Source organism: Falco cherrug, chromosome 11 (genome assembly GCF_023634085.1).
Source record: "Falco cherrug isolate bFalChe1 chromosome 11, bFalChe1.pri, whole genome shotgun sequence".
NCBI classification, from domain to species: domain Eukaryota; kingdom Metazoa; phylum Chordata; class Aves; order Falconiformes; family Falconidae; genus Falco; species Falco cherrug.
Genome location: NC_073707.1, coordinates 7,240,361 through 7,267,309, shown reverse-complemented (window position 1 = coordinate 7,267,309; position 26,949 = coordinate 7,240,361). Strand labels below are relative to the sequence as shown.

General features: G+C 38.7%; 1 protein-coding gene across 2 annotated transcripts in view; it reads left to right on the top strand.

The window, feature by feature from the left end:
* Positions 1 to 26,949, top strand: part of STAG1 (STAG1 cohesin complex component) — a 199,728-nt gene that overhangs the window by 114,591 nt on the left and 58,188 nt on the right. For both annotated transcript variants that reach the window (XM_055723474.1, XM_027808885.2), the window contains 4 exons: positions 2,942 to 3,015; positions 11,362 to 11,485; positions 19,887 to 19,985; positions 24,924 to 25,003. In XM_055723474.1, coding sequence (XP_055579449.1) covers positions 2,942 to 3,015; positions 11,362 to 11,485; positions 19,887 to 19,985; positions 24,924 to 25,003 — 377 coding nt within the window. The remainder of the gene's footprint in view (positions 1 to 2,941; positions 3,016 to 11,361; positions 11,486 to 19,886; positions 19,986 to 24,923; positions 25,004 to 26,949) is intronic.

Genomic DNA, 26,949 nt, shown 5'->3' with positions numbered 1-26,949 from the left:
CAAACCTGAACTTCTGATACATGTGGTCAGGCTCTCTCACATCACTACTCACTATAATCACAACGTGGCACAGGAGTAAGCCAGAGAGGCGTGGTGGTGACTACGTCCTCAGGTACATGGTGTTAAACATAGTAGGGGGGACCCGTACAGAGGAGGTTTATTAGGATTAGATGGCATAATGGCTCTGTGTAAGAAGTCCCAGCGTAATGCTGTATATTTCCCTGTTTAAATATGCTGAATTTGCAGTAGTATTCTGTGCTGGCACTTTCTTAGTTGATTCTTTTGATGTAGTGCCATCATAATAAACCCCCATAAGCACATACAGTATCTTCATGAAGTTGTAAAGGGACAATTCACAAGCTAGATGTGGCAAATTAACCTGAAGTAGAAGAGATGAAACACTTGCTCTGAAGTGTTCCGTTCTCCTGTCATCTTTGACATGCCTAATGTGAGAGCAGTGCGTGAAGGTCTGTTCTCGTCAATGAGATTTTCAACTAAACTGGATGATTTATATAGCAATCTGCCACAGAATAGAGGAAGTTTTGTTATAGTTGCTGCCAGCAGTAACTCAAATTTTGTGCTTGTCATACATGCCTTTTTGAGCTTCACAAAATGCTCACAGAATCAACAGAAGAATGCTTCCCTTATTTTTACTTAGGTTTAAAGGGGATGAGCGTTATATCACTTTTGCGTTGGAAAAAGCAAGAATCTGCAGATACAAATGCTCTGTCAAGATGCCCACAGTTAAGCACTCAAATTAAAGTACATGATCTAAGCAGCAATTACAGTTTTGGAGAAAATTCTGATTTTTCAAAGAATTACTAATTCATTACTGAATCTAAATTTCATGTGAGAATTGTATCTTTCAAATGTTAGCACACAAAAGCAAAAGGGATCTTACATGGACCTACTGAATCTCTGATTCTGCTTGTACACCAGCTCTGCCCCAGCACCTGGGTCTTTAGGTCAGTTATGTAGCCGATAACTTACCGTGTTTATAGCAAGCTGTAAATTGCATGCAGAAAGAGGAGGAAGCAGTCCATGCTATCCCCTCATCTGTGCCACTTAGTCTTGTAAGGTGCTGCTCCATTTTGCACTCAAAGAAATGTCAAAGTACACTTTTCTTCAGTATTTTAATCTAATCATGGCTCAGGAAGTTCAGTCTCTCCTACATCTCCTTTGTGGTGTGTTTCTGGATTAACAATTCATACCCAGAGTTCTCAGGGAGCTTCCCAATGCCTTTTCAGGGCCTCAGTAGTTTTTCAGAAAGCCTCCCGAGGCTTCTTGGTCCGTTCCCATCCTCATTTGACTCCACAGTCTGTGAGCGGTGGTCCTTAGCCCCATGTTTCTGTGGATGTTTGCCTGCCTGTAGTCTGTGAAGGCAGCCAGCTGAGGAGGGGTTAGAAGTTGGAGCTGCCTTTTGGGTTGTGTATTCTTGAACAAGCATTTAGTCTGTGCACGTTTGGGTTGAGCTGATGCTGAAAATAGTGCTTCTCCCAGAAGCCATGTCTAAATGTGCTTCTTTTGTGTACCGGCCTTTTGGTATAGGCAGAGCTGGTGGGCTCCCAACTTCTCCCTTTGTACATAATCCCTTTTACTATGACATTAATTTCTTTGGCAGGGGCTTGACAACTTAGTCAAGACCTCTCAGTACCCCGTATGCAAAATGGAGGCAGCATCTCCTTACATTTTAGGAAACTGGGAGACTTAACTTACTGAGTTTCGTAAGCTGCTTTAGACCTTATTTGGAAGATACTTAAGAAATATTTACAAACATGGCTTGAAAAATATAAACCCCTAGGTGAAAGTGTTTATGAGTTCATACTATGCAGGAAGTCAAAACAGCTGATCGTAATGCTTCCTCTGGCTTTAAGATGTTTTATCTGTTAAATATGTATGTCCATAATTATACAGGTTTTGTTATTTTATGCATATATTCGCTCTGTGCTAGCAAGGCTCTGTTGTGGTTTTCATACTGAAAATGTGGAAAAATTTACATTCACTCATATTGTGGTATTCTGCTTTGGCATTAAGAAACACCTTGATGGAAGAATGATGGGGTTTGAGTGTAGCAGCAGTTCTGCTCTAAAAGCTGTTTGTATAAAATTATTGTCATCTTATTTAACAAAGCTGCATTTTGGTGTAATTAAGTCATACTTATTTAGTTTAGTACAAAAGCTGATAATATAAGAATACTTTAATTGATTCCAAGATGTTCCTTTAGAATGTGTTAACATATTCATTGACGCAAAGTATTACAAGATGTGATTGTATTACGCAGGAGCTTTGAAGTTTTATTTAAAGAAGTCTTATATGTAAAAACATGCTCATGACACCTTTTTCATTTGGGTTTGGTTTGTTTTTTGCAATCTAAGACCTGGATGTCAGGTATGCTCCAATGTCAAGCACCCACGCTCTGATTATGGAAAGCTTCCTGATTAAGAAGCTCAGTTATCATGGGTGCTGAAGTTAAAGCAACTGACACTTGTACTTAAGATTGAGAACGTCTTTAAGTACTTTCCTGAAATAGGGACATTGAATTTTTCAGAGGGGTTTGCTTATCTGTAACCAGCTTTGTTTCTGCAGCTGTCACTCGCAGTTCTATATGTTTAACCATCACTGAACATGTAGTTTCTACTTGTCTAAATTTCAGTAGCAAAAAAAGGTCATGACCACTTCAGAGGACTAATATGAAACTAAATTTCTTGATATTTGTAGAGAATGTAGACTTTCTTCCATTAAGGCATTGCATATATATATGTGTATATATGTATGTATATGCACACAATATAAGCATGTGCTAGAAAAGTAGAAAATGACAAATCTACTAATACCTTTAACTAAGTGCTCTTCCATGGTCTTCTAATGTTTCCCAATAAGGAATTGTAGAATATCAAATTATAATAAGCAGTGATCTTTTTTTTGTTTTGTTTTGTTTCAGCTACAAGAAAACCAAGATGAAATCGAAAATATGATGAACTCTATTTTTAAGGGTATATTTGTTCATAGATACCGGTAAGAAAATGCATGTTACAGTAGATTCTGCTAACAAAGTATAATCATAAATAATGTCAAGTGCAGTTTCTGTGTTGATTTTTCTTCTGATGTAATATTCTAGATACCACAAAAGCAGTATCAAAACCACTGAAGTTATGGAAAAAAATATAAGTGTAACACCTATTAATTACACAGCAGAGCCATCCACACAACTTTATTGTAGTTCAGTAAAACAGCTTTAAAGAATTGTGGGAGTCATGGAATTTGCATCTTTGTGTTTTGAAAAGAAAAGTTGTCCAAGATGGGAGCACAAACATGACATATCTTAAGAATGATCAAATGATCACTGTGTATCCTAAAATGGCAGGTTTGGTTGCTGAGTGCCTCTACTCTGCATTTCCTTTTGTATGTCTTAGGTGTAAATAGAATATTTCTGATGCTTCCACCATATATACTTTAGCCACAGCTGCAACTTTACTTTAGGCTTTTTCCTCTTTAAATTACATAAAGGCAAGCAAAAGCCTTAATTCTGGTTAACATGTATTTTTTTGTTCATCAGTTGTTTTGGACGTTTGTAGCAAGAACGTTAAAAAATAATTGCAGTGACATGTGTGCACTTCTGTTTATTTTAGCATTGTGCAAATCAGTAGATTTGGCCTGGTGCATGCTGTTTTGGAGTGTGGTTTATCAGAGAGCAGTAGTCTTAAAATAGATTTAAGGTTGTTTTGCATCATAAGATACCTCAGAGCATCTGCAGCATTTCGGTGTAACCAGCTCTTTAAATGTTAATTGACTTACTGAAGTCAAAAGATAAAATTCAAGGATACTAAACTATGCAATTAACCTTTCAGATTTAAATTCTCGTGTAAAACTTTATAATTTATGAAATCTTTTAGACAAGTGGCAGAAAACAAGAAAGGGTGTATGAGAAGAGGGTTAGAAGGTAAAGAAGAGCCCATAGTTCAGTTGAGCAGAGGGATAATTGTAAATATGGAGAAAAGCGTGTAGGAAAACTGGAAGGGGCTCGTGCTAAGAAATATGTGAGCGTGAACAACACCATGGAGTTGGAGTGTGCATCTTCAGTACCCAAGCATGATACTTGAAAGTTTATAGTTTATGGTCCGTAAGCCTTGCGCTGCTTGGCACCAGAAGGATGAGTATACAGAGTCTGAGTTAGCTCAGTATAGCACTCACAGTATTTTGTTATGAAAGTAGCTTTTGTAGTGCATAGGTAATAAGTTTGAAGAAATTAAGTGCAAAGAGTTTTTATCCCTCCAGAATTTAGGGTGTTGTAGCAAACAAGAAGTCACTTTAAAATGTTTTCCTAGTAGCTCATTTCTTGCATGGTATTGGAAAAACTCTACCGTTTGGTGGTCTGCATGCTGTTCCTTTTTTTTTTCTTTTTTCTATATAAATCCTCCTTTTGTAACCACAGTTTCTTTTCATGCCTCCTGTCACCATTAGTAAAGCCCTGATTCTCAAATATTGCTGTAACAAGGGAGAGGCCAAATAAATAAACACTGCTTGTCCATGCCCTGAAAAAAAGATGCCCAGGCTGACACTATTAGACCACTGAAGAATCTGGTAATATTGGTCAAGTCGTGGTGTGCTCTGAGCAGGGTGAGTGGCACCGCTTCTGCCACGGTTTAGAGAGGATCAGAAAAAGTAACTGCTTCCAGGTCTGCCCCAAAAGCCACTTGTGTGAGGAGTCATCATCCGTCTGGCTTCCTTAACCTCTGTGAAGCTCCTAAGAGAGTCTGTTAGAGCATACACCCAAATATGAGTAATCTGCAGGCAGCAGAGAACATACATTCAAATTTCTGTGGTCACAGCTGTGCAAGAGCATATGGGGGAAAAAATACCTCTATTAAAACCAGCTAATAGAAGACAAAACCAGGACTAGGAGGGAGAAAAAAAGGAGAGGATTTCAAACTACTACCTGCTCCCATTATGTTTCTTAAGCATTCCTTCTCTCAAATAGTTCAAATGATTTATAAACTTGACATCATTTTACAGTCCTTAGACTATGTACAAGCGGTAATAATTTCAAAAGAACGTTATTTTAATTATTCCTAGAGAATAAATCCCTTCCCATAATGTGATTCAGACTGCCACAGTGATTCATGCTTAGTGACCTTTGTAATTTAAATAGGAAGTGCTTGATCTAAACAAAAAGCCCAAAACTCTTTCATCTCTTTCATTCAGAATGTAGCTGTCTTCCTTTTAGTAAGCTAGCCTAGCGGTAAGGTTACATCTTTCTGTAGATAGGCTGCCAATTTACTGGAAGATTGCAATGCTCACGTCTCACATTAAAAAAAAAAAAAAAAGATTTGCAGAAATAAATGAACAGTTTTCTGGTTGTAATGTTAGTCACATTAGTTAGTAACAGCACTTTTGCTCAAATATTGCAATATTCTTAATAAATACAGAGGAGATGTACCTACCTTACTGCATTTCTCCTTATCTCTTTTGTGAATCACTTTTTCTGACTTTTTTGTGTGTGTTGCTTTATGACATATTTTGTTGTTCATTGATTCTGGGTTTTGTCACCTTTAAAACTGAAAGCTGGCATCAAAGGAGAGATGTAAGAGTAAATTCAGTTAAGAGTCAAGTTGCTGAGCTCATGTTGGTGTGTGTAAAAGAGCGGAGATGGTGACTGTGGTAAATAGGACTGCAGGGCCATGAGGGTAACCGGACTCAAGAGTAAGTTGTCCAGAGCAGGGGTAGAGTATCAGTTCTTGGAAATACTAAAAAATTGATTGTACAAGGCATCGGTAGGGGCTTGGATGTGGTGATGTTCAGAGGTCCTGATCACAAAACAACCAGTTTTGTGTCTGTATGAATAACAACTTTGGTGTTTAGTAATGAGATGCTATATATTTGTGGGTCAGGGATCTTAAAAGTAATCTTTTTTTGTGTGTCTGAAATTAAACAAGCTGAGAATTGCTTGCAAGGTACATGTATATTAAAAAAAAAAAAAAGGGAAGGGAAGCCTATTTGTTCATTTCAGTTATATCTGCATATCAGAGATTACTTTGAATCTAGGATTATTGGCACATAGCTTCTCAGATGTAACAAGTATTTATAAAACATTCTTCACTCTCTGCTGTTATCTGAGATGTCAAAATTTTGGTTTTGCTACTTCCCTGCATGTCCGTTTCACTTCCAGAGGGTAAGATTCAGAGAATTTTTATTCAAGACCTACTTCATATCTTTGTTTTGAATGGTCAGAGAGCTGTTCCTCTGGATGTGGATGTCCAGCAAAACAGAACTATTGCAGTTTTAACTTCAGGCAGATCTGAATGGGGATCCTCAGACTGATGGACATGATGCTTTTGTGAATTTAAGCAATGCAGTGAGACTGTCCTGAGGTATTATGTTGGCAGTACTGATAATTAAGGTAAAACTTGCCAAATGTAGATGCTGTCTTTATGGAGAAGATGTTTGTCTCCTTCCAAGGTGCTGCTTTCCCTCCTACTGAGTAAATAGGATGATGGTGACAAGTTACGTGTGAGTTCCACTCTGGGAAACAAGTGTTGCATGAAACAAAGGGAGAGGGGATATTAGGTGAAAGTCTGGTGAGGAAGCAAGTAAGAGACCAAGATGAATAAAACCAAGTCAGTATAGGGAAATGAAAATCCAGACAAAACTATAGAAAAATCCTTTTTCCTCCCCTCTAAATGTGTTACCCAAAGGTGGTGAAACATGTATCTCACGTGACAAGAAAATGCATTATGTTTTTATGTATGTTGAAAAAACAGAATAGAAAGAAGAGACTATTTGTCACTTATAGGCATAAAAAAAGAGAAAGACACGAAGTTACGTCTTTGTACCTAAATGCGTTTGAGCTTAATATTAAGTTTAAAAACACATACTTCTCTCTTTCCTACAGAGCCATGTATCATACTTAATACAAGCAAAGATATTAGTGTGGTAGGTCTTTGAGGAACACTGGTTTTAGAGATACGTAGAGCTTCATCTTGAAATTCAAGTCATGTTTTCAAACAATACAATTCCTTGGTCGCAAGAAGGTTGGATAATCAGCTTAGTAACACGTTATTGAAATAGCTATTTAAGTAGCACTCTGTGTGGAATTACTTAGAAACGGGAGTGCTGCTTACCAGCCTCTCCCAGGAGTGGGATATGCAGTGACCATTCAGCGGAATTTTTGGAAGTGAGCTCTGCACTCTCATTTTTCTTACCCTTCTTCCCATATGGGGTTCCAATTCAGCCCCAGAGATGAGAGAGTTATAGAAAAAAAGTAGAAAAGACATTTTGTCCAGTTCTCCTTATAACCACATCTTCCTAATATTTAGAAACTGTCAAGCAGTACAAGACACAGGTGTAATTTAGTCCAGTTGGCAATAGTGTATTATTGTAGAGCTGCACCATTTCGTGTCCCTTGAGTGGGAATTTGAGATTCCATCTCAAAGAACACCAAAGGCAGGCAGGTGAATGACCCTCGTTTCTGTCTTTGTTAGAAAGTTTTCTCATAAACTAACTGTTATCCCAACCCTTTGACTGAAACATCTTTTTTTTCTGTTCATAACCATTTTGCATGTCGAGTAACAACTACCATGTTCTTCTGAAAGTTATCATCTTAAGCAAGATGTGAGAAGCAACAGCTCCAGTGGTTATATTGGGCAAGCAAACATGCAGTAGGAGTGTAGTCAGGCATCCTTTGGAGCTTCAGGAAGTCTTGAAGTGAAGCAGTTACTGCGCTGCAGGTCATCTCCATCTCTTGCCTTGGGTGTTTGTCCTCAACGCTGGTAACACTTCTCAGAATTTAAGCATCCATTTCAGTGCAGATCAGCCAGGTTAGCTTAAATTGCTTTCAGTTTTGGTCTAAACCTAAACGAGTTTGTGATCAAACAGACTGAGAGAACCCTGGAGTTACAAATGGCAGCCACTCCAGCAAGACCCAGAGGAGCATACTGGTCAACACCTGACATATCCCAATTAGCCGTTATAGACTCTGTGTTTCAAGGTCCTAAATACTTTTGGCCTTAATCAAAATACATGAGTATAATTTGGCATGAAATATATGCTGAAGTGGCACTAGTGAAACCTATTTCTTGGCACTGTTTGCTATGGTTTGTCCTATGTTTTATGGGCCTGCCTCGTCAACTCAAAATTTTAAAAGGAACAGTAAATTTCTTACCTGATGCCCTTTTGTCAAATCTTCTTTACAAAATAGAATCATGGGGGGCCTCTTTACTAAGAGCAGGAATGTAAGTTGTGAATTTTGCTGCAAAGAGTTATGCGAAATGTTTCCCATTCACCACATAGACATTACTTGGTAGTTTATGCTGAAAAGAAGGATGTGTCCAATATTTGAAGATCCAGCATTAATTTTAGTTTCCGTGCTGGACTAGATTCTGTTTCTTTCTAGAATTATTTGGCAAGTAATACAAATGTGTGTCACTAATTTATAATTAAGATAATTAATAATGCATTATTTATTCCAAAAGTACTTCCAATGCTGGTATGGTTAGTGTTGATATGTTCTCATGTCATCCACAAATAGTGTATATTTTCAAAGAAACTAAACAATTCAAGTGTGTAAAAAGTCTTAAGAATTGTAGCTAAATACCAGGCAGTTGATGACATGCTTAGCAAAGGTATACAGGCCTTTTGGCTGTATCATGCGTGTTTGATACAGCATCATATGGGCATGGAATCTGCGTTAGTGATTCTTGCAAGAAGACAAGTGATTCTTATTGGTAATACAGTTACCTGGAAGATGGTGATGGATTGGGAAATAGGTGTCTCACAAATTCTTGACTCTCCAGCAAACTGAGTCTGTTTGCTCGTCTCACATGCTTTATGCATGATTCTTTCCCATTTTCAATTACACTGAAGATGTTAAGTACTTATACTAAATCTTGTAATTAGTTGAATAGCTTTATTCTTCCTTTTTTCCTTTTTTTTTTTTTTTTTTTTTTTAATGATTATAAATAGCAGCTTGGAGTGAGTGTTTGTCCATAGTGCCTAGAGATCCCTGAGAAGCTTTTGAATCAAGAATCAGTTTTTCACTGTCTGCCTAGGGAAGCCCAAATGCATTCTTACAGAAAAGATAAATTTTCCTGATTTTTGGCTGGCTGTGCTGCATGATTAAATAGCTGTTGACAGTTGGGTTCTTTTTGGGATTGCCACTAAATCCTTCCAAAATGCTTCACAGTTAGTAAATTTATAAGGTGATGAAATAACCTACTTGGATGTGAGGACTGTCATCCCCTAGTGGAAGTGTCTTCATGACTGTTTTGTGTTGCTGCATATGTGGATCCCCCTACTTTTTTTTTTTTTGATTCATGTTTATTGGTCTTTTAGACTGTTCTTTATGTCTTGCGTTCTGATTCCTTCTAGCTAAATTTTGTTTTTAAAATAGTTTAAAAATAATTCCATGTAAGAGAATTGCTAATCTAGTTTGGTATAAGTAATATACAATTATATATATATATGAATATATTAATAATTTTAATTAAAACTTGTCTTGTGACTCCATTCCCCATATTAAATGCAGGTTTTACAGTGCAAACCTTTGAATGTAGTACTTCAGCACATTTGTCCTTACAGCACCTGAAACCTGTTTGAGGAACCAGCTTATTTAATGCCCTACTCTGCTTGTCATGCGGCTTGTCTACATTGTGGATGGACAGTTACTTTGGTTTTGAGGTCACAGAGTCTTCGGGGAGTTTGGTAGAATATTTTTAATGATACTAGTCGGAAGTTGATAGAACCAGCATGTTTCACATAGGCAAAGAGAGACAATGACAGCGGTTTGAGGGCATTCCTACATATTTACCCCTCACATTCATACATTAGTGTGAAATGCATGTTTTATGCTGTTAACATCAGTACAGTTTCCTCCCTGAAATTTGAAATTGAGTGAAAAAATGGGAGACTTGGCTGCGGAGGTTTCACACACGGTCATGTGTGGTACCGTGCTTGATGGCTGTGTTCGTGTAGGAGCTGTGGTTTTCACCTTGGTGTCTGGAAGGTCGTACACAGTAGAGTGGCACCTATTGAGGTGGACAAGTCTGAAGGTTGGAAGTACATAGGCAGTTACAATATGCAGTAATCATGGTTTTGTGTGTATGGACTTTATGTACTAAGTATCTTGAAGGTAAGATTGACTACATTTTATTTATATTTTGTAAAATTGGAAGACTGTAGGAAAAATACAACTTCTCATATTTTGCAGTTATTCTCTTGCTTGAAGCTTTTAATTTTTAAAAAAGAATTTCCCCCCATAAATTGGATTTCATTTTTGGGTTCTGTTGGTGTGGTGTGGAATTAAATTGATGTTTATGACTTTTCCAAAAAGATTTTTTAAACGAAAATACAGAACAAAAGTCTCAATTATAAGCAAGGCCAGTGTTTGCAAAGCACCAGACACTGCCTTCTTCTGTACAGTGGCTCTTTATGTTCCTCTTTTATTACAGCTGAAATTTTGAACTGTGAAGCAGTTCCAGCTGGAGTGGCACAAGTGATTTCTCATAGTAACAGATGCCTCAGAGATGAAATTACTAAAGGGCCAGATGGCCCCAATCCCTTTTCCTGTTGTTTAGCCGACGATCATTATTAGTAAATATGCCATGCTCTATGTCAGTCAGGCAGGAAAGTGCCAATCAGATTGAAATCATTTCCATCCCTGATCTTTTTAGGTGATCTCTCGAGACAGTTTCCTGGTGCCCCTCCTCAATAAGCAGCTGATAAGTCTGCCTGAGATACGTCTTTGCTTTTTCCACCACTTGCCACAGTCAGAATGTAGAAAAAAGCAAGAAAACTGGACAAAACCAATGTTGAGATGTAAACATTCTCCTGGGTTTTGTTGCAGCAGCTTTCATGCAGTGCATGAAACAAGATCTGTTTATGTACCGTGTTCCATTCTGCCCATCTGGCAGGCTCCTTTGATTAAACCGACTAACTTCTTCCACCTTGCAATCATTCTACACCTCTAGTTGGAGAGAGTCAAGCCTGCTGAGCAAATGTCAGTGACAGTGTTTCAGAAATGATTGTCTAGAGGAGGTTTTGTAGCTTGGGTTCATAATTCTGTTTGAAAAGAGGGAGGTAGAAGGTGGAGTAATAGACAAGAAGCAAACTAGGGTGACAATTTTTTGACACAATGGAAATACCATATCCAAATGTAGAAATACTGAATTACTAGATAGATCAATGAGTTCAGGGACATAAAGGAACAGAAAATCAGTGACATGGCAGTGAGAACAGTGACAGGCCCTGCGTAGTGAAGTTCATCAAAAGTAAAAGCAAAATATTATAGCTAGGGCAATGGGATTGAGAAGTAAATGTTTTGTACCCGTAATCTGGTTAATATTTTTTCTTTTCTTTTTTCCTTATTAGTGATGCTATTGCTGAGATTAGAGCTGTCTGTATTGAAGAAATTGGTGTGTGGATGAAAATGTACAGTGATGCCTTCCTGAATGATAGTTATTTAAAATATGTTGGTTGGACACTACATGACAGGGTAAGTGTTGTGCATTACTGTACACAGCAGAGTGTACTGTGAGTAGCTGGTGTTATAATACCCAAGCATGTTTAACGTATCATCTTTGATTTATAAGACTGTTTTTTCTTGCCTGTTACTTACCTTGAAATAAGCTGGTTGAAAGTTATTTGCTTAAATTAGGATACAATACTCCCAAACTGTATGCTTGGTTCGCGCTCTTTTCGTGTTTTCAGTCTCCATTAGAATATATTAAGAGAAATGTTTTCATGATGATTTTCTTGTGATTACAAGAAAGACAAGTCTCCTCAGATCACTCCTGAGAACCTTTGTGCCTGAAGCAGAATGGAAAAGAGATTTCCAGATGTGTCTTCCATTTACATTGCCCAGTATTTGAAGGAAAGAGAACATCTCTGGGTCCCTAACAGACATCGCTGGCTTCACAACTGGTGGAGTTCTTATCAATTCATTTTCCCCTGAAGAATGTCTTCAAGGTTCTCTTTAGCTTTTTCTTCAAAAAATTGTAGAACTGCCAGGCGGAAGCAAAAACTTCTATATTCAGAGGTTCTTTCCTGTCTCACCATGGTTCTTAGTACTGATGGTATCCACAACGTGCCTCTCTGCTGGGTGACAACAGGCTTGAGTATCCCTCAAATCCAGATCCCATTTTTAACACTAATAGAACAGGACTTTGCACTTCTGACTGCATGGGGCTTTTGTACACCAGGCAGCAGCTGGGACTAACTGTCCTCCCACTCCTACCAAAACCACTAGAAACACTTGTTTCACTCTGAACTCTTTCACTGACGTTATCAAAGGAAAACAGATGAGACTACCTTTTCTGTTGAAATGCTTATTAAATTCCAGCATCCTGATTCAGGCTATGCTTTTTTTTAAGGAGCAATGCTGGAAAACATTAAAAGTTTGCAAGTTCATTCTGATGACTTGCATAACTGGGAGTTAACAGCTGACTCTTTAAAAAGATGATTTCTTCAGTAACTTTAGACAATTATTAACTCCATATTAACACTGAGGAGATGACTTGGTCCCTTTTGTTGAAGTCTGAACAAGATCAGTTAAAGATCTTAGCTTTCGCTAATGAAAGAAGTTAGCTGCCGCTGGTTCTTGTACTTTAGCTGTAGCTGACAAAGATCTGCATCTAACCTTGATTTGCATCGGCATTTACTTGTTAGGGGTATCCTGTATGCTTTAGAGATTAGGTATGCGATGTCTTCCCTCTCTAAACCTGTTGTGCTCAATCTTCTACTTTACAAACTTTCCCCAGACTTTCACGTTACATCTTGTTGCTACAAAACTTGACCAGGAAGAAGATCCTGCTTACTGGTATAATCAGCCATGACCACACTTTACTCTAGAGACACTACACTTCCCGTCATTAAAGCTCGGACATGGGAACATGGCCATCACCGTGCTTTGAGGGGCCGAGCTGCTACTCTGTGTACTTCATTTTTAACATCAGTGTGCCTCACGAGTAGGCATGCTGCAGGAGGTGGAGGTCATTGCTTCAAGTTATCAAATCAGCAGGGAGGTCAACTCCGGTTGGAGGATTAGGGTTTTAGGTGTGGTGGAGAGCTTTATTTTACTGGGGGTTTTAATTAAAAATAAATTATCCCTTGAATAATTGCAGTGGATGTTCTGGAGCACGTTCTAATCCTTGCAGAACATTTCCACAAAGTAGCACTTCCAATGGGAGAGCAGAATCTAGCAGGGCTGCACTTAGCAGCTCTCAGTCCCCTTCTCGTGTCTGTGAAGTCCAGCCATTTCTCACGTAACTCCCTTTAACCAGCTGTGAAATCCAGCCATTCCTCACAGCACTGTCTGTGATTGATGGCAGCTTCTCACACTTTTATCTGTCACATCCAGCAATTTCTCATGTCATGCCCAGTGGTTTCTCACATCCTCCTCAGTTAGCTTAACCTCAGGCCAGGGTCTAGTCATCTGCCTGCGGCCTTAACATATATTTATACCTCAGCTTTTTTGAAATTAATATGTTTTTTCATATCAGACAGATTTTAAATTACAGTGTTATGATTTAAAAAACATAGTTTTCCATCTCGACCAGGCACAGAAGAATTCTATCAGGCTACCCTCCTGCTTCTGCTTGCTTTGTAATATTTTTTGTTGCAGGCCTCAGAAGCACCTTGGTGTTCTGAGTCTGTTAAGTCACTAGCTATTCTGTTTAATATCCCTGTATACGTGATATGTGATATTTTTTTATTAATGTAATGTATATGTAATGTATAGAATGAGAGATTGTAGGTGGCACAGGGGAGAGTCAGGGGCAGATGAGCCGTGTGTCAAAGGATGAAAAGGGAGAGACTGGAGAGAAAGAGACATTTGGGGAGGCACAGAAAGGAGGAGGGAAGTGCAATGGAAGGAGTATATTGATAAAAGATGGAATAAGAACCAATTAAAATTGCAAACCCTGTAAGAGTACAAGATCACTTAACAGTGTGGTTTTCAATGGCCCTACCTGAAAAACTCACCGGCCGCTACCCAGGTTTCTTGATTTTGCCTTGCTTTGATCAGGAGATAATTTTTTCTATGATCAGTACTTAAAATATTGAAAAAATAAAGGCTGAGGCAACATTCATAAGTTATTTCCATTTCATACGAACAGAAGTCACCTTAAAATTATCAACTTCCCTGGAAGCTGGCTACTACAAAAAAGAAAGGAGGCAGCAGTGCAAGAGATTCATGAGCAGTGTTTCATATTCTGCTGGAGAAGACATACAAATTAAAGCACAGGGAAGACACAGTTCTTAAACCTCTTTGTAGTAGCTCCAGTGTAGTCTTTCAGAGGTCGGATACAGAATTCATTTCTTTAATTTGGGAGATCTGTGTGTTTTGTACGTTCATGCTGCCTCTTTCCCAGGTTTCAGATGAATGTCTGTAGGGCTTTTTGTTTCTTATAGATTACTTTCTCATTTGAATATGGGTTTCTAGTTCTGCCTTTCTCACCTTTTAAGTTGTTTTTTTTTATTCCCGTGGATCTGGGAGCATAAATTAAAATATGTAAAACTATAATATAATTACATTTTAAAAACCTTTAAAAAGAAAAGTGTGACATTAGACTGTCTAGTCTTAATTTTCATCTGCCTCATTGATGCATGGAACTGTTTTGAAACCGTGATTGTGTGTCTAGATACCTAGGCAATCATGGTTCTTAAACCAGTTCCTAACACTGGTTTAAGAAGATTATTAGAGGCATTACTAAGAAAATGCTTTTTCCTTCTTTGTGTGCCTCTACTTTACTTACCGTCTATTTCTGTGAAAGGATTGAACCCAGGGTCCTCTGGGACATATGGTGTTTGAGTACTTAATCGTGATGGCATCTAACTTAAAAGGATGAAGAAATAGACCTTTTTTTTTGTTGTTAAGATTATATAGAAACTGAAATTGTAGTTTTTCCAAACTGCTGAATATTTAACTTTCTATAATCTCCTTGGCACCCAATTTCCTTAGTTTTGGGAGAGCTTGAGAAAATAAAAAAAATGGATCAGATGATAGACAGTATCTTCATAAATGGTATTGAGTGGGCACGTGCAGACAGAACACAACTGCTTGCTCCTGCTGGGAATACTTCTGCCATGAGTACTGACATGCTACAGGACATTCTTATCTGGTTCTCTCTGGCAGTGTAAATATTTCTGTCATTAGGCAGCAGATTACCTCAAAATACACCACCCTAGGGCATCAAAATGCAACACAGTATATCATGTTCTTTTCCATAAACTGTGGCATTGAATATACCCAGTAATCTAGGTCATTCTTCTGTGCAAGAGGGAAAAAAAAACAACAGGGCGGTCTGCAGAAATATGGTAGGGCAAAGAGCTGAGCAAATTAATTATCTATTATAAAACCTGATATATTTTTTTAAAAAGAAAGTAGAATACCCTTAGCCAGAAAAAAATAATAATAATAAAAAAGGACAAATCCAAAAGAAGAAACATGAACTGTGAAAAGAGAGAAATTACTTTGCTGCTGTCTTGACACCCACCTATTTAAAAAATACTTAAAACATTTTCTGGGGGCTCAAAAAGTCTTAGTCTTTGTGTGATCTAAGCCGTCATCTGGTGTGTGAGCTGGCAGACAGCAGTGCACCTTTAACTGCTGTTTCTGAAGCTGTGGTGTCCCTGGATGTTAAGGAAAGTCTGGTTCTCACTGGGAGGTAGCAAAGTAATTCTCAAACCTATCAGCTGTACGGAACATTAGTAAGAGTCTAAGGTGGCTTGAGTAGAGACTGTAAAGCCCTGTGAGACTTACACAAGAGTTACAGATTGTTGGTTTGAGTCTGGTGATAAACATGTAAAAAAAATACAAAAATGGTGTGCTTCCATCAGGATGGATTCTTTTTCGCAGGTGTGCCATATTAAAGAGAATTTTGAATAGGGCATGACTCTCCCAGACAAATACAGACTACCGCACACTGCGGCTGTGAAAGGTGGATGTATTGCTTTTTGCTTCATTAGCAGGAGTAACAATGTTTTGCTCAAAACTCAGAAGTGTCTGGAGGATTATCTCAACAAAAATAGGGAAGATACGAGAACTGCCTGTCGTTACACAGTGTTAATAAACATTTGATTTTTTTGTTTGAGGTTCTGATTTCAAATTGTAAATAAAATAAATCATTAACAATTAAGTAGTAGTGCGAAGCATTTCTCATTCATGAAAAGAATTTTATATAACAAAAATAATAAAATTGTATAAATACTCTAAAAAAGCTTTGAGAGAAGGGGAATTACAGGAATAATTAGAATGGAGAAAAAGGCACACATAGAACTGATTACAATGTGGATGAATTCAGGAATCCACAATAATAAAGTGTCAAAATTATAAATTGGACAAAACCCCAGGTAAATAAACTTTTCTGGAAGATGAAATTCAGGAGAATGGAAGGTCTTAGTTTTAGAATGCTGATAATGCGGATATTTTGTCTGTCATTTACTTAGAAAATGGCAAGGCTTTCCGTTCAGATATGTTCATTCTGTTTCTAAAACATAGATGTGACTACACGAAAATAGCTGGGAAGCGATGCTCATTTTCTCTGACAGATTTAATGACATTGCATGGTGGCAAATATTTGCTGCCTTAGGTTGTCTCATACTCACTGTGAACTTCGGCTCCGAACTGCAGAAAATCTGTCTAAAATCTATTCTGGGAAATACTTTTGCTTATTCTTTTCCTGCTGAAGGTAGAGTTCGCTGTATATCTGCAGTGGTTCTCACACACAGTCATATTTTCTAAAAACCCCTAGTGCTGGTTATTCCACAGTTTCATGTAGCGGTTTGAGTGCTTGATTTTGTTTGCCACTAAAAAGTTCTTCCTCGCATAAGCTAAATAGTCTGTGCTGTAGTTTTAATTTATTATTTCCTTTCCTACCCACTGTGCACAGAAAAAGTGTCGACTACTTTTCTCCTCTTCCTTCAAAGCACGCTAACTTTGCTGTGCTATAAAGATATTTGCAGAACGTTTTCTTCATTACCTCTTGTGTCCATTCCATACTGTGCCCAGGCCCTTTTTATTTTTTTTATTCCTTTTGACCTCCTAATTAATTAATTTTTTAAGTAAGTTCATCTTGTTGTTTAGTAAGTCTCTTCCTGTCCTTGCCCTGTATCACTGTTTGCAGCTTTTAGCTGGGCTAAGTTTCTTAAGAATTACCGCAGCTTTAGCATTCCCACCTGCTGACCTTGCTAGACAGGAAATTTCTGCTGTGTTTCTTTCCCCAAAAAGTGTTTGGGCTATTAAAAGTTCACATTACTTGGATGAAATCTCACAGTTACTCAAGAAACATCTTGTGCCTGGCATGTTGATGGTCTGTAGCACGTTGCTACTTCTCCATTCTGGACTTCAGTGCAGTGTATTCATGTACACCTTTGGTTCTGCCTTTCGTAGGTCCTTGTCCGGGTCATTGCTGTTCGTGCTTCCCTGTGGGCTCCTCTCACTAATCTCCGCTGACTCTATTTTAAAACCTTCTTAACAGGATTAGCGAGCTGACATGCGGGGGCTCTTCCGGCTCCGAAGAGATGAATTCCATCCTTGACCACCAGTTTAAAAACCAGACCTTTTGCTATCAGAGAAAGTCTTCCTATCGTTTGTCCGCAGAGAAGGGCAGTCGTTTCCAGGGGCTGCCTCTGCATCTCCTGGGCCTTTGTTCTCAGGCAGAGGGACCAGCTGTAACACAGCCTTTCTCTCTTCCTTGCCTGCTCCTGCAGTCACCTGTCTTCTGCCTCAGAGCTGGTGAGCAGCAGGAGGAGAGCAGCCTGGTTCAGCACGCTTTGGGTAGCATCTGGCTTCAGTCTGCTGGCAAGCCATGCAAGTACCAAATCCGATCTACCTTGTCTTACTTACTCACTTAAGACTTACAGAGATCCTCAGTATCAGGCCTGAACTTAACTCTGGGACCATTGATTCACAGTGTTTGGTGAATTCCACACGGGCTTTGAACTCCATTGAGAGTCCAAACCTTATCCGCACGGGTCTCAAACTCTGGTTGCTGTTGGCACTGGTTTTTTTCTGTACCTAACCAACTTAGCAGTTAGCATTTTGGGACTACAGCACTGGCTGAGTAACAAGCCATCTGCTCACGGGCAGGACAGCCTTCAGTGGAGTTGCAACTAAACCTGCTACCCCACTGTTGCTCCGTAGCGTTCATCTCATGCCAAAACTGATACTGATCTTCTGTGGCTAAATAAGCTAAGGCTGTAAAGAGGCTTATATCCTCTGCTAATGATTAGTGATGACTCCGGAGACCCCAGCCTTTCTGAATGCCACACAGCAGAGAAAACACCATTTCTAGTACTGCAACACAGGTACTATCAAAAATAAGAATGCCAAGCAACATTTCTCTGTGGTTTTTTAGCACCTGATCTCATCCATATAAAATGTCTTCAAGAAAGTTAGTTCTGTACCTTGCAAGATCCTGTGATAGATCTTCTAAATATGACTTCCATTTCATCGACTCTCTCTGTAGTGGTAGTCAAAAAGATCCCCAGAAGAGAGCGTGAGTGCTCAGGAGACTCCTCACAGATATGAAAAGATGATTTCTCGGGAACAATAGTTCTTCAAGGAGAAGTTCTACTGAAAATCCTCCTTTCAACTTCTGTCCTTCTTTTATCTTCTCTTTCAATTTTTGAAATAGGTGTGAAGGAAGGAAGAAACTTAAGAATGTTTAGCTTCTGGTTTTGTGTCAGTTTCTGAATGTTATTTCAGTTTCTAGCTTGAGCAGATTTTTTAATACAGACTTGATTATAGAATAGACAGGCTCAGAAATTAATCCCTCTAGGTGTGCAGTTTTATTCATGAAGTTCAATAATTTGTATTAGTTCTTGAACAGCTTAAGGCTTTAAACTTGGTAGCGCGCTCGCTTTCGTAACACTAAGTTCACTCTGCAGTGAAGTCTGCAGACCGTATTTCAGCAGACTTGTGTTTCTAACCTTTTTGCTACCTACAAATATTTTTCCACAAGAATCCATAGTTTGCCAAGACTATGGAGTTGAGCTGAGTTGTACATCTACAGCCAGCCAGATAATGTGTGTGTGCACAGGGGATCCAGCCCTTTTCTTTATCATGTATGTTCCTATAGGTGACAAACCTTGATCCATAGGCACTGTCTCATGACACCCACATTTCCTGCCTGCAGCCCTCCAGATCAAAGCGATCCCTGTCTACAGAGCCACTGGGAATGAGCTGCTGCCACCAAAACAACTCAGATGGACAGACACAAGCTGCTCTTCTTCCCAGAGGCTCCTCAGGCCGTGGCTTTAGATGCCTTCTTGTGGCAGCAGCCTGCTCCCTACTGGAGGGTCTCTCAGGCCTTTTGCATCCTTCAACCTGTGCCTGTGCTGTGATGAGTGAGAGATGGCATGCAGAAAATTTCAGAATAATAAATCCAGTTTGTATTCCTTCTGACCCTGGAAAAAGGAGAGGCGGTGCTCGGAGATGGCTGAGCTGCTTGAGTGGGCTACACACAGCCTATGCTCTGTCGGTTTGAACGCTTGCGCACCGACTGTAAACACCTGCTATCAGGCAGAAGTTATATCTCTTTCCTCCAGATAAATAGCCACAGTCTTCACCAACCGCCTTGAGATCGTACATCTTTATTTTGTATTTACTTACTACGTTTTTTATCTTTTTGTGGAGTTCCTTGAAAGGGAAACAGTAACAGACATTTAAGTGATGGCACATTCAATTCTTTCTATATGCAAATAGGGAGAAGCATTAACATTGTTTGCAGGCAGCTGCATGTGGGTTTTGGTTTTTAGCTGAATTGCAAATTGGCTTTGGTAACACATTTGCATAAAATTTTAAATGTACATTAAATTAAAATATGATATTATTTAATATTCATGTGCATTTGATTAGGGTATTCTATCAGCTAATCTTAGTGTGTTTTATTTAGCAAGGTGAAGTGAGGTTGAAGTGTTTGAAAGCTCTTCAGAGTCTCTATACCAACAGAGAGTTATTTCCAAAACTGGAGCTGTTCACTAATAGATTCAAGGTAAGAGCAAATACAATTTTTGGAAGGAGTACAGAAAATAAAAGTATCATCTATCTCATCTTTTTGTGGTCTTTGAGTCGTGGATATTAAATGCAAAAATAAACTCATTTGTTTGTGACAAGGCTTGTGAATACTGCAGTAGTAAAACTGTATTACTCAATGCTGAGATTAAGCCAAATTATTTTTACAGTGTTTTGTCTCGTAAGATTTGTCAGGCTTAGCCAAGATGATTATTTATCTGTTTGTATTATTGACAGTTTATATATTGTCATTATTCAATCTGCTTGTGTTTATTTAATTTTAGATGTATTGAATTTTAAGGACATGTACTGGGTGTTTCACACAATCCAAAATACATCTGAAAGTAACAGCCTGTAACAAAAGATTGTAAGACAGCTTTTTAGCTGAGTATGTGCTTAATTTTGGAGAAAGAGATACTTTGATCTGCATCACAATATTCTACACTTCTGCAGAACAGTTTACATTGCCCTTTCAGACAAATCCCTGAGCATGATTGTCCTGTTTAGGAGCTAAGTACTGGAGGAATATGTCATCAGTTTTTTACTAGCACAAACACCCTGACTTTTTGCTTAATATCTTGATGAGAACGTGCCTGTCGATTCACTGTATGGCACGACTGCTTTATTTCACAAGTGACGTATCTGGAGAGATGAGTGTAGAAATAGTCATTGCTTCTGTTTGGAAGCTCTGCACAGAAAGCTTTCAGGCGCTGTCACCACGTCAGCTGGCACTTTTTACCATTGCTTTTGTGTTCTGGAGAACACAGAGCTGTGGTAAAGGCTACCCTCCAAGGAAAGACTGTTTAGTTAAAATCATGATGATAATCCTGATGCAAAATTCTGTTTAGAAAAAAAGTGGAGACGACCGATTTATTTTTGTTTAAATCATTATTATAATGCTGATGAAAATTGTTTAGTAAAAAGTGGAGATTTAAGTACTCATAACTACTGTGCATGAGATTTAAAAAGCTTCTCACTGTAGATTTTACACTGCTTCACTGGTTTTGTCTGTCATTGCAGTTACTAGTAACTCCAGTTTGATCTAGGAAAGGACAAAATACAGAAATACACAAAGTACCTATCTTCCCTTATGTAAACGATTCATAAAAATGTAATAGTAATGTGCCTTTTACCACATCACTTGAGATGAAGAAAAAAGATGCTTAAACTGCAGTGAAGTCTAGACACTTAAGGAAGGCTTTTTGTCTAAAATGCTAGTATATAATAGAGGAGACTCTTCATTAATGATCTCCTTCATTTGAGATTTTTTTTATGGTACATAAAATATCTGTCAGGAATGAGTTAGGAGTGGTTTAATGTGGGAGATGAAACTAGATCATTTTGTGAGATCACTTGAGGGCTTGTATTCTGGGACTGTTGCAGTAAAAAGCAAAGTTTCCTGCCATAGAAGAGTGCCTGGCAAACAGGTTCAGACCTCAGACTACTTGTGTAATGCCTCCGTAAGTCTGGTTTGCTTATCTCGGGACAACCAGAAATACTAGTTAACTCTCCAGAAAAATAAACCCTCCGACTCTGCTGCTTTTCTTGTTCCATCTGTGCAGACTTACAGATTTGTTTATATTTGCTCCTTCTGTAATTTGATTTATTTTGAAATAGGCCTTTAAAACCCTGCTGGTCTCTGTATCTGCTTCTCTTTACTAGAAAATGTGCTGGGTGCATCTCTCAGCGTCCTATAATTTGTGAGAGAAAGTGCTGCTTTGAGTCTGAACCTGTCCCATCCACCAGCAAAACTTTTCAAGACAACTGGAGGCACTTTGAGAAATAGTTAGTAATGTACTTGAAAAACTAGAGGAGCATGAAACGTCTAAATACTTCCTCCAGCTTTTTCACAGTATAGATGGTTTTCTTTGTTAGAAGGAGTTAGGTTAGCCTGTACATTGCTGCTTGGCTTAGAACAGCACGAGGAATTTTCATTTCTGTCAAAAAGATTCAGACGAAAGGGAACCCTGTTAAGAATCCTCATCTGTCTTTGTTCCGTTAAAGCTGGTTTTACTACAGAAATCTGTGTCATTATGCAATATATTAGAGAAAAGGTGAGTTCAAAGCCTCCATGAGCTTTTTGAGAGAACAGATTTGTTTAACACAACAGTTTTATCAGTTGCAGTTTCCAGCCCCATCAAGAGGACAAAGAGCTGGCATTGCCCAAATGCCTGCCCTTGGATTTACAGCTGTGCTGACAGGGATGCAGCCTTTGGCACCACTATAGAGCAAAGTTTCAAATTAATGCTTTTTGAATCTGTGATATATTACTTAAATGTCTTGCCACCACAAACTCTTACCAGCACCCCCTGAAAAATAATTGACCTAAACGCCATTCTCAGTTCCATGGCTGCTTATTTATATTTCCTCATCAGACTTTAATTGACCTGCACAGTTCAGCTGATACTCGGCCTAGTCCATTCAAACTGTCAAGAGAAATCTCTCTAGAGATCTTCTAGCTGTTTAAAGTATAAATTAATTTGATCCAGAATGACTTGTGCTGAGGTGTTAATATTTCACTGCCTTCCCAATAGCTGTGACGAGGATCTGATGATGTCCCTTCTCCAAAGGAAAGACGTGTGTTCTTTCCTGCATTTGTTTGTGTTTCTAGGAGTGGGTGATAGTAGGTGCTAGAAAGTAAGCTTTGTCCGTGAGAGAAACTTTTGTCCATCAAAGAGGAGCTTTTTGTTTTTCGTCAAGAAGTCCTGTCTGATACAAACATTAACTGAAGCCGTATAGAAAAGATGGGAATTAACTCTTTTGCAGCCAGTGCCAAAGCCAAGACACCGGCAGATTTAGGTGCAGTCGTTCAGTTCCTGGCCCTTTGCCGGAGAGTGCTGGCTCTGCAGCCTTGGAAGCAAAAGGAGATAGATTTGCTCTTCAGCCAGCCTTGTTCACAGCCTAATACATAATTGCAAACTGATCTTCATAGCCAGTGAAAATTGGTATTTCAGGTTATAAATACAGGCCTGTGTCCTGTTCTGCTGTACAGTAGTACAGCGAATTTCTGCCAAAGCAGATGGAGCAGCTGGGGGTTTGTAACTTCCTAATCCACAGAAGTTACACCTTCCAGAGACATTAGGTGTTCAGGTCTCATTTTCAAGGATTTTGGTGCCTGGCTGGCATCACACAGAGATGCTGGCACCAAGGCAGAAAATAACATCCCACTCTGTTTATTTTAAGCATGATGTTTCTGAGAAAAATTGAGAGGAAAAACCATTTTTTTTGGATAAGAGAACATTGTTGCATCAGCAGCTTCAAAGTCCAAAAGGACTTCAAATTCAGAGAGTACCTCTTGCTCTGTAGGCAGAAGAGAGGATCCCTTCTAGGCTTTTTTCAGAGATGTGAAGGAGTTTTATACTTGTGTGCTTATTCCTTCTTGTGCAGTTAGTTCCCTCCCTGTGGTATCCTGGAGTTTAGGATACACTTTGAGGGGGTATATGAAATTCCACTGATACTTTTAAGATCAATGTCTCTTGGCTCTTTCTCTTAATGTTGTTATTAGTTCTTGTTCTGTGGCCAGGACTGTAGGAAAAATTGACAGCAGTTTTTTTTATCTTGTCCATCCACAGAATTTCCTGTTTGGAAAACTATTTCACTGTTTGAGTCTCTTCATGGAGTTCACAAAGTCTCTAAAGCTGTCTAGATAGAACAGTTAAATGCATCAAATTTCCCAGGAACCTTTTTTTTGATAGAGGTGCATTCAGTCATAGTGACAAAAAGTTATCTCTACACACCTGGTTTTGTTGAGAGACAACCCTTGACACAGCCACAATGCATTCTTTATATACTGTTCCTAAATTTGAATATTGAAATAAGCATCTGTTGCTTGTGTTCACCTTCAGCATTTAAATGCCTGGAATAGTAGAAAAAAGAGGTGATACACTTTTATTATTTTGTCCTGATTTGTTCTTGGTGACTTTCACTGTTGTTTCCTAACACATCCCTTGTTTCTTTTCCAGTCCCTGACTTCTATTTTTTGCCATCCCAAAATTCATATAGTACCTAGTCCTTCCTGAAGCAGGTCAAGCCAGAGAAATCAAGTTTTATTTTCAGATGGCCCAATTTCTTTTCATTAACTTGATCAGTCAAGAAAAGAACATGAAGACATACTGCATTTTTATGGATGGATAGGAATTCTCCCCAGATAGGAAGGGCAATTTACACTAATCACATCTGGGTTTGGTTGCCAGTAAGCAAACTGAAACTAAGAAGATAAAAAACCTTGGGAGGCTTCTTATAACTACATGGTCCTTAGAAGGCATAAAATAATTAGATTTGATGGGAAAGTGGTATGCTTGTCTCCTCTAGAAAGAGTATAGGAAAATACAATGTCAAACCATGGAATTTCCCGCTTTCCTGTGGAACGTCGGTAGTGTAATTCTTGAGATCAGCTTCAAGCATTAAGATGTAGCCAGATATAAAGTCCACAACTTTATAGGCAATATGCAGGTGTATATATTCAGGGGTGATTTTCTTCACAGCATTTCCAAATATGCATATATGCAGCATTCATAGCTCTAAAATTACTGGTTTTCAGGGGGATGAAGTGGAGCAATTTCTCTGCCGCCATCCAACCGAATACATTCCTTTTTAGTCAAGAACTGTTAAATAAGACCAGGCCAGAACAGTGCTTCAACTCCAAAGTCTGCTTGCTTTCTTCCTGGAAAGCACACAAGGATAAGGACTGTTTGTTAAGCACTTGTTCTTATTCCTGAGTACTTGCCTGTTGTTCCATTGTGCATATAGCACACAGGTTCCTAAGATGCACCTTAAATGGTTGAATAATATTAAAGGGCTTTCACGTGTCTAGTTGAAAGACCTTTCTCCCCAAGAGTATTTATTCTGTAATCTATAGAATTCTTCATCTGATGGCTGTGAGTTTCTGTTTTCTCACTGTAACAAAATTCCTTTCCAGGATCGCATTGTATCAATGACACTCGATAAGGAATACGATGTAGCTGTGGAAGCCATTCGATTAGTCACGCTAATACTTCAGTGAGTATTTTTGAAAACCTGTATATTCTCTTTGAAAGTTACCTAAGCCAGTAATATTTAATTGACTTGATTTCTTTGCTTGTGTAATGAAGTGAATCTGTTACTTTACACTTAGTCTGAAGTTGAACTAAATATGTAATAATACACTCATGAAGCTAAAATAAGATATTCCATCTCATGGAAATAAAATAGGCAGAGTATAAATACGTATTGATGTATTGAGATCATTAGTGCATCCATTGTTGTGGAAGAATGCCAAAGGGCATTTATACCTTTTGCCAAGGGCAGAATGATTGTCCTCCTCGAAACAAGTATCTGTGGGTTACATTTGCTGAAATGTAATAATATACATAATATTACTATGTATAATAATAACTATTAGTAGATAACTCTAGCAGTAACTAAACAAAGATCCAGTATTAGGGGAATTGATTACCTGACACAGCCAAAAAAAGAGAGCCATCTGCTAAACAAGCTGATGGGGAAAAGATGCTACAGTACCCTTGTCTGGGTTACATGGCGGTGGCAGTGGTAGCTTGTAATTTTAAACACTTGGCCACGCAGGAGAGGCATCCTTCCAGGCTCCCAGCTTTTTCTTACAGAGATGCAGTGGCTTCCCTGAGGCAAAGATCCTGTCCAAAGATCATCCCACATGCCGACTGTTTGAACCAACCTAAGCTTTTATTATGTATTCATTAAACCCAATGTTAAAAGAAAACCTGTTTTACAAACAGATGCATAAAACTCCTGCATCATACTTCATACCCAGTAGCTCCACTTTGAGGAACATTTTTGGATGTGCAGGATTTGGATGAAAGATTAGGCTAGTTTTTCCTATTAGTAAAAAAGACTGGACTTAATTTTATTTTTTTTATTTAGGGGTCACTCTGCTTTACAAATATTAGACTTTAATATTAGGAAGAAAATCTATTATCTACTGTTATATTTTTAAAGCAAATATAACAAATATGATCACAAATGAGATGCAGAACACATCAGTTCCCTATGTTGTTAGCAACATTTGGGAACACAGTAAGATTTTAGGTCAAAAATGATCAAGTGCACCTGTTTTTTTTTCCTGTCCTGTTTTCTCTTCTGTTGCATGGTGAAAGCATAGCTAAATGCATGTAGCACCAGAAGAATGTGGGTCATGTTGAACAGCACAGGGTCATATTCTGGCAGGCAGGAACTCCAATAAGATGTCATGAAGTCACGATGGGGAACAACCGATTAAAAATTACTTGTAGTATAAAGCCAAATGATGTATTGAACCCTGACATATAAACGTTTCTGATGAAAGCTGACTAAACAAGGAGGGAAGTAATATTACCATATGCGACAGTACTGATATTTTGGTGGGGTATAATTGTTCCAAGGCTTATAGTATTTTCAACACTGCTGAAAAATTGAAGTTTTTCTGAGTTTCGGAAAACTCACACGCAAAATCTACCTTGAGCTCAGAAGCAGCAGAAGCCCCAGCTGTGTCATTTACCCAAGACAAGGGTAAGAGGTGGCTTGTTCTTGCCAATAAATGATTATAGAAAATAACCTTTTCATCATCTTTCATCCAGCACAGCAGGGTATGACCAGAGTCAGTTCCTTGGTGTTGAAAATGAAGTCTATATCTATCTAGTCAGCACAGTAACTACTGTAAAAGTGATGGACAATTTATTGAATCGGCATCTTTGTAATTCTAAATGCACACTGTGATTCAGTCCTGAAGGGATGATGTGTTGGTTTGGTTGGTGGGTGCACAGGTGTGTCCCCGCTTTGTGGCGTAATCTGATTTAGTTTTTTACCGCCCATATCCAGAGTATTTCTGTGCCTTCTCCCATTGCTGAGGCAGGTTTACCCACCTGGCCTGGCCCTTTCAGCAGCTGGAATTGGGCATATTCCTTCCTACTTAACAGGCCAGCAGAGAGGCCCCTCCTGCCCTGCAGTGCACA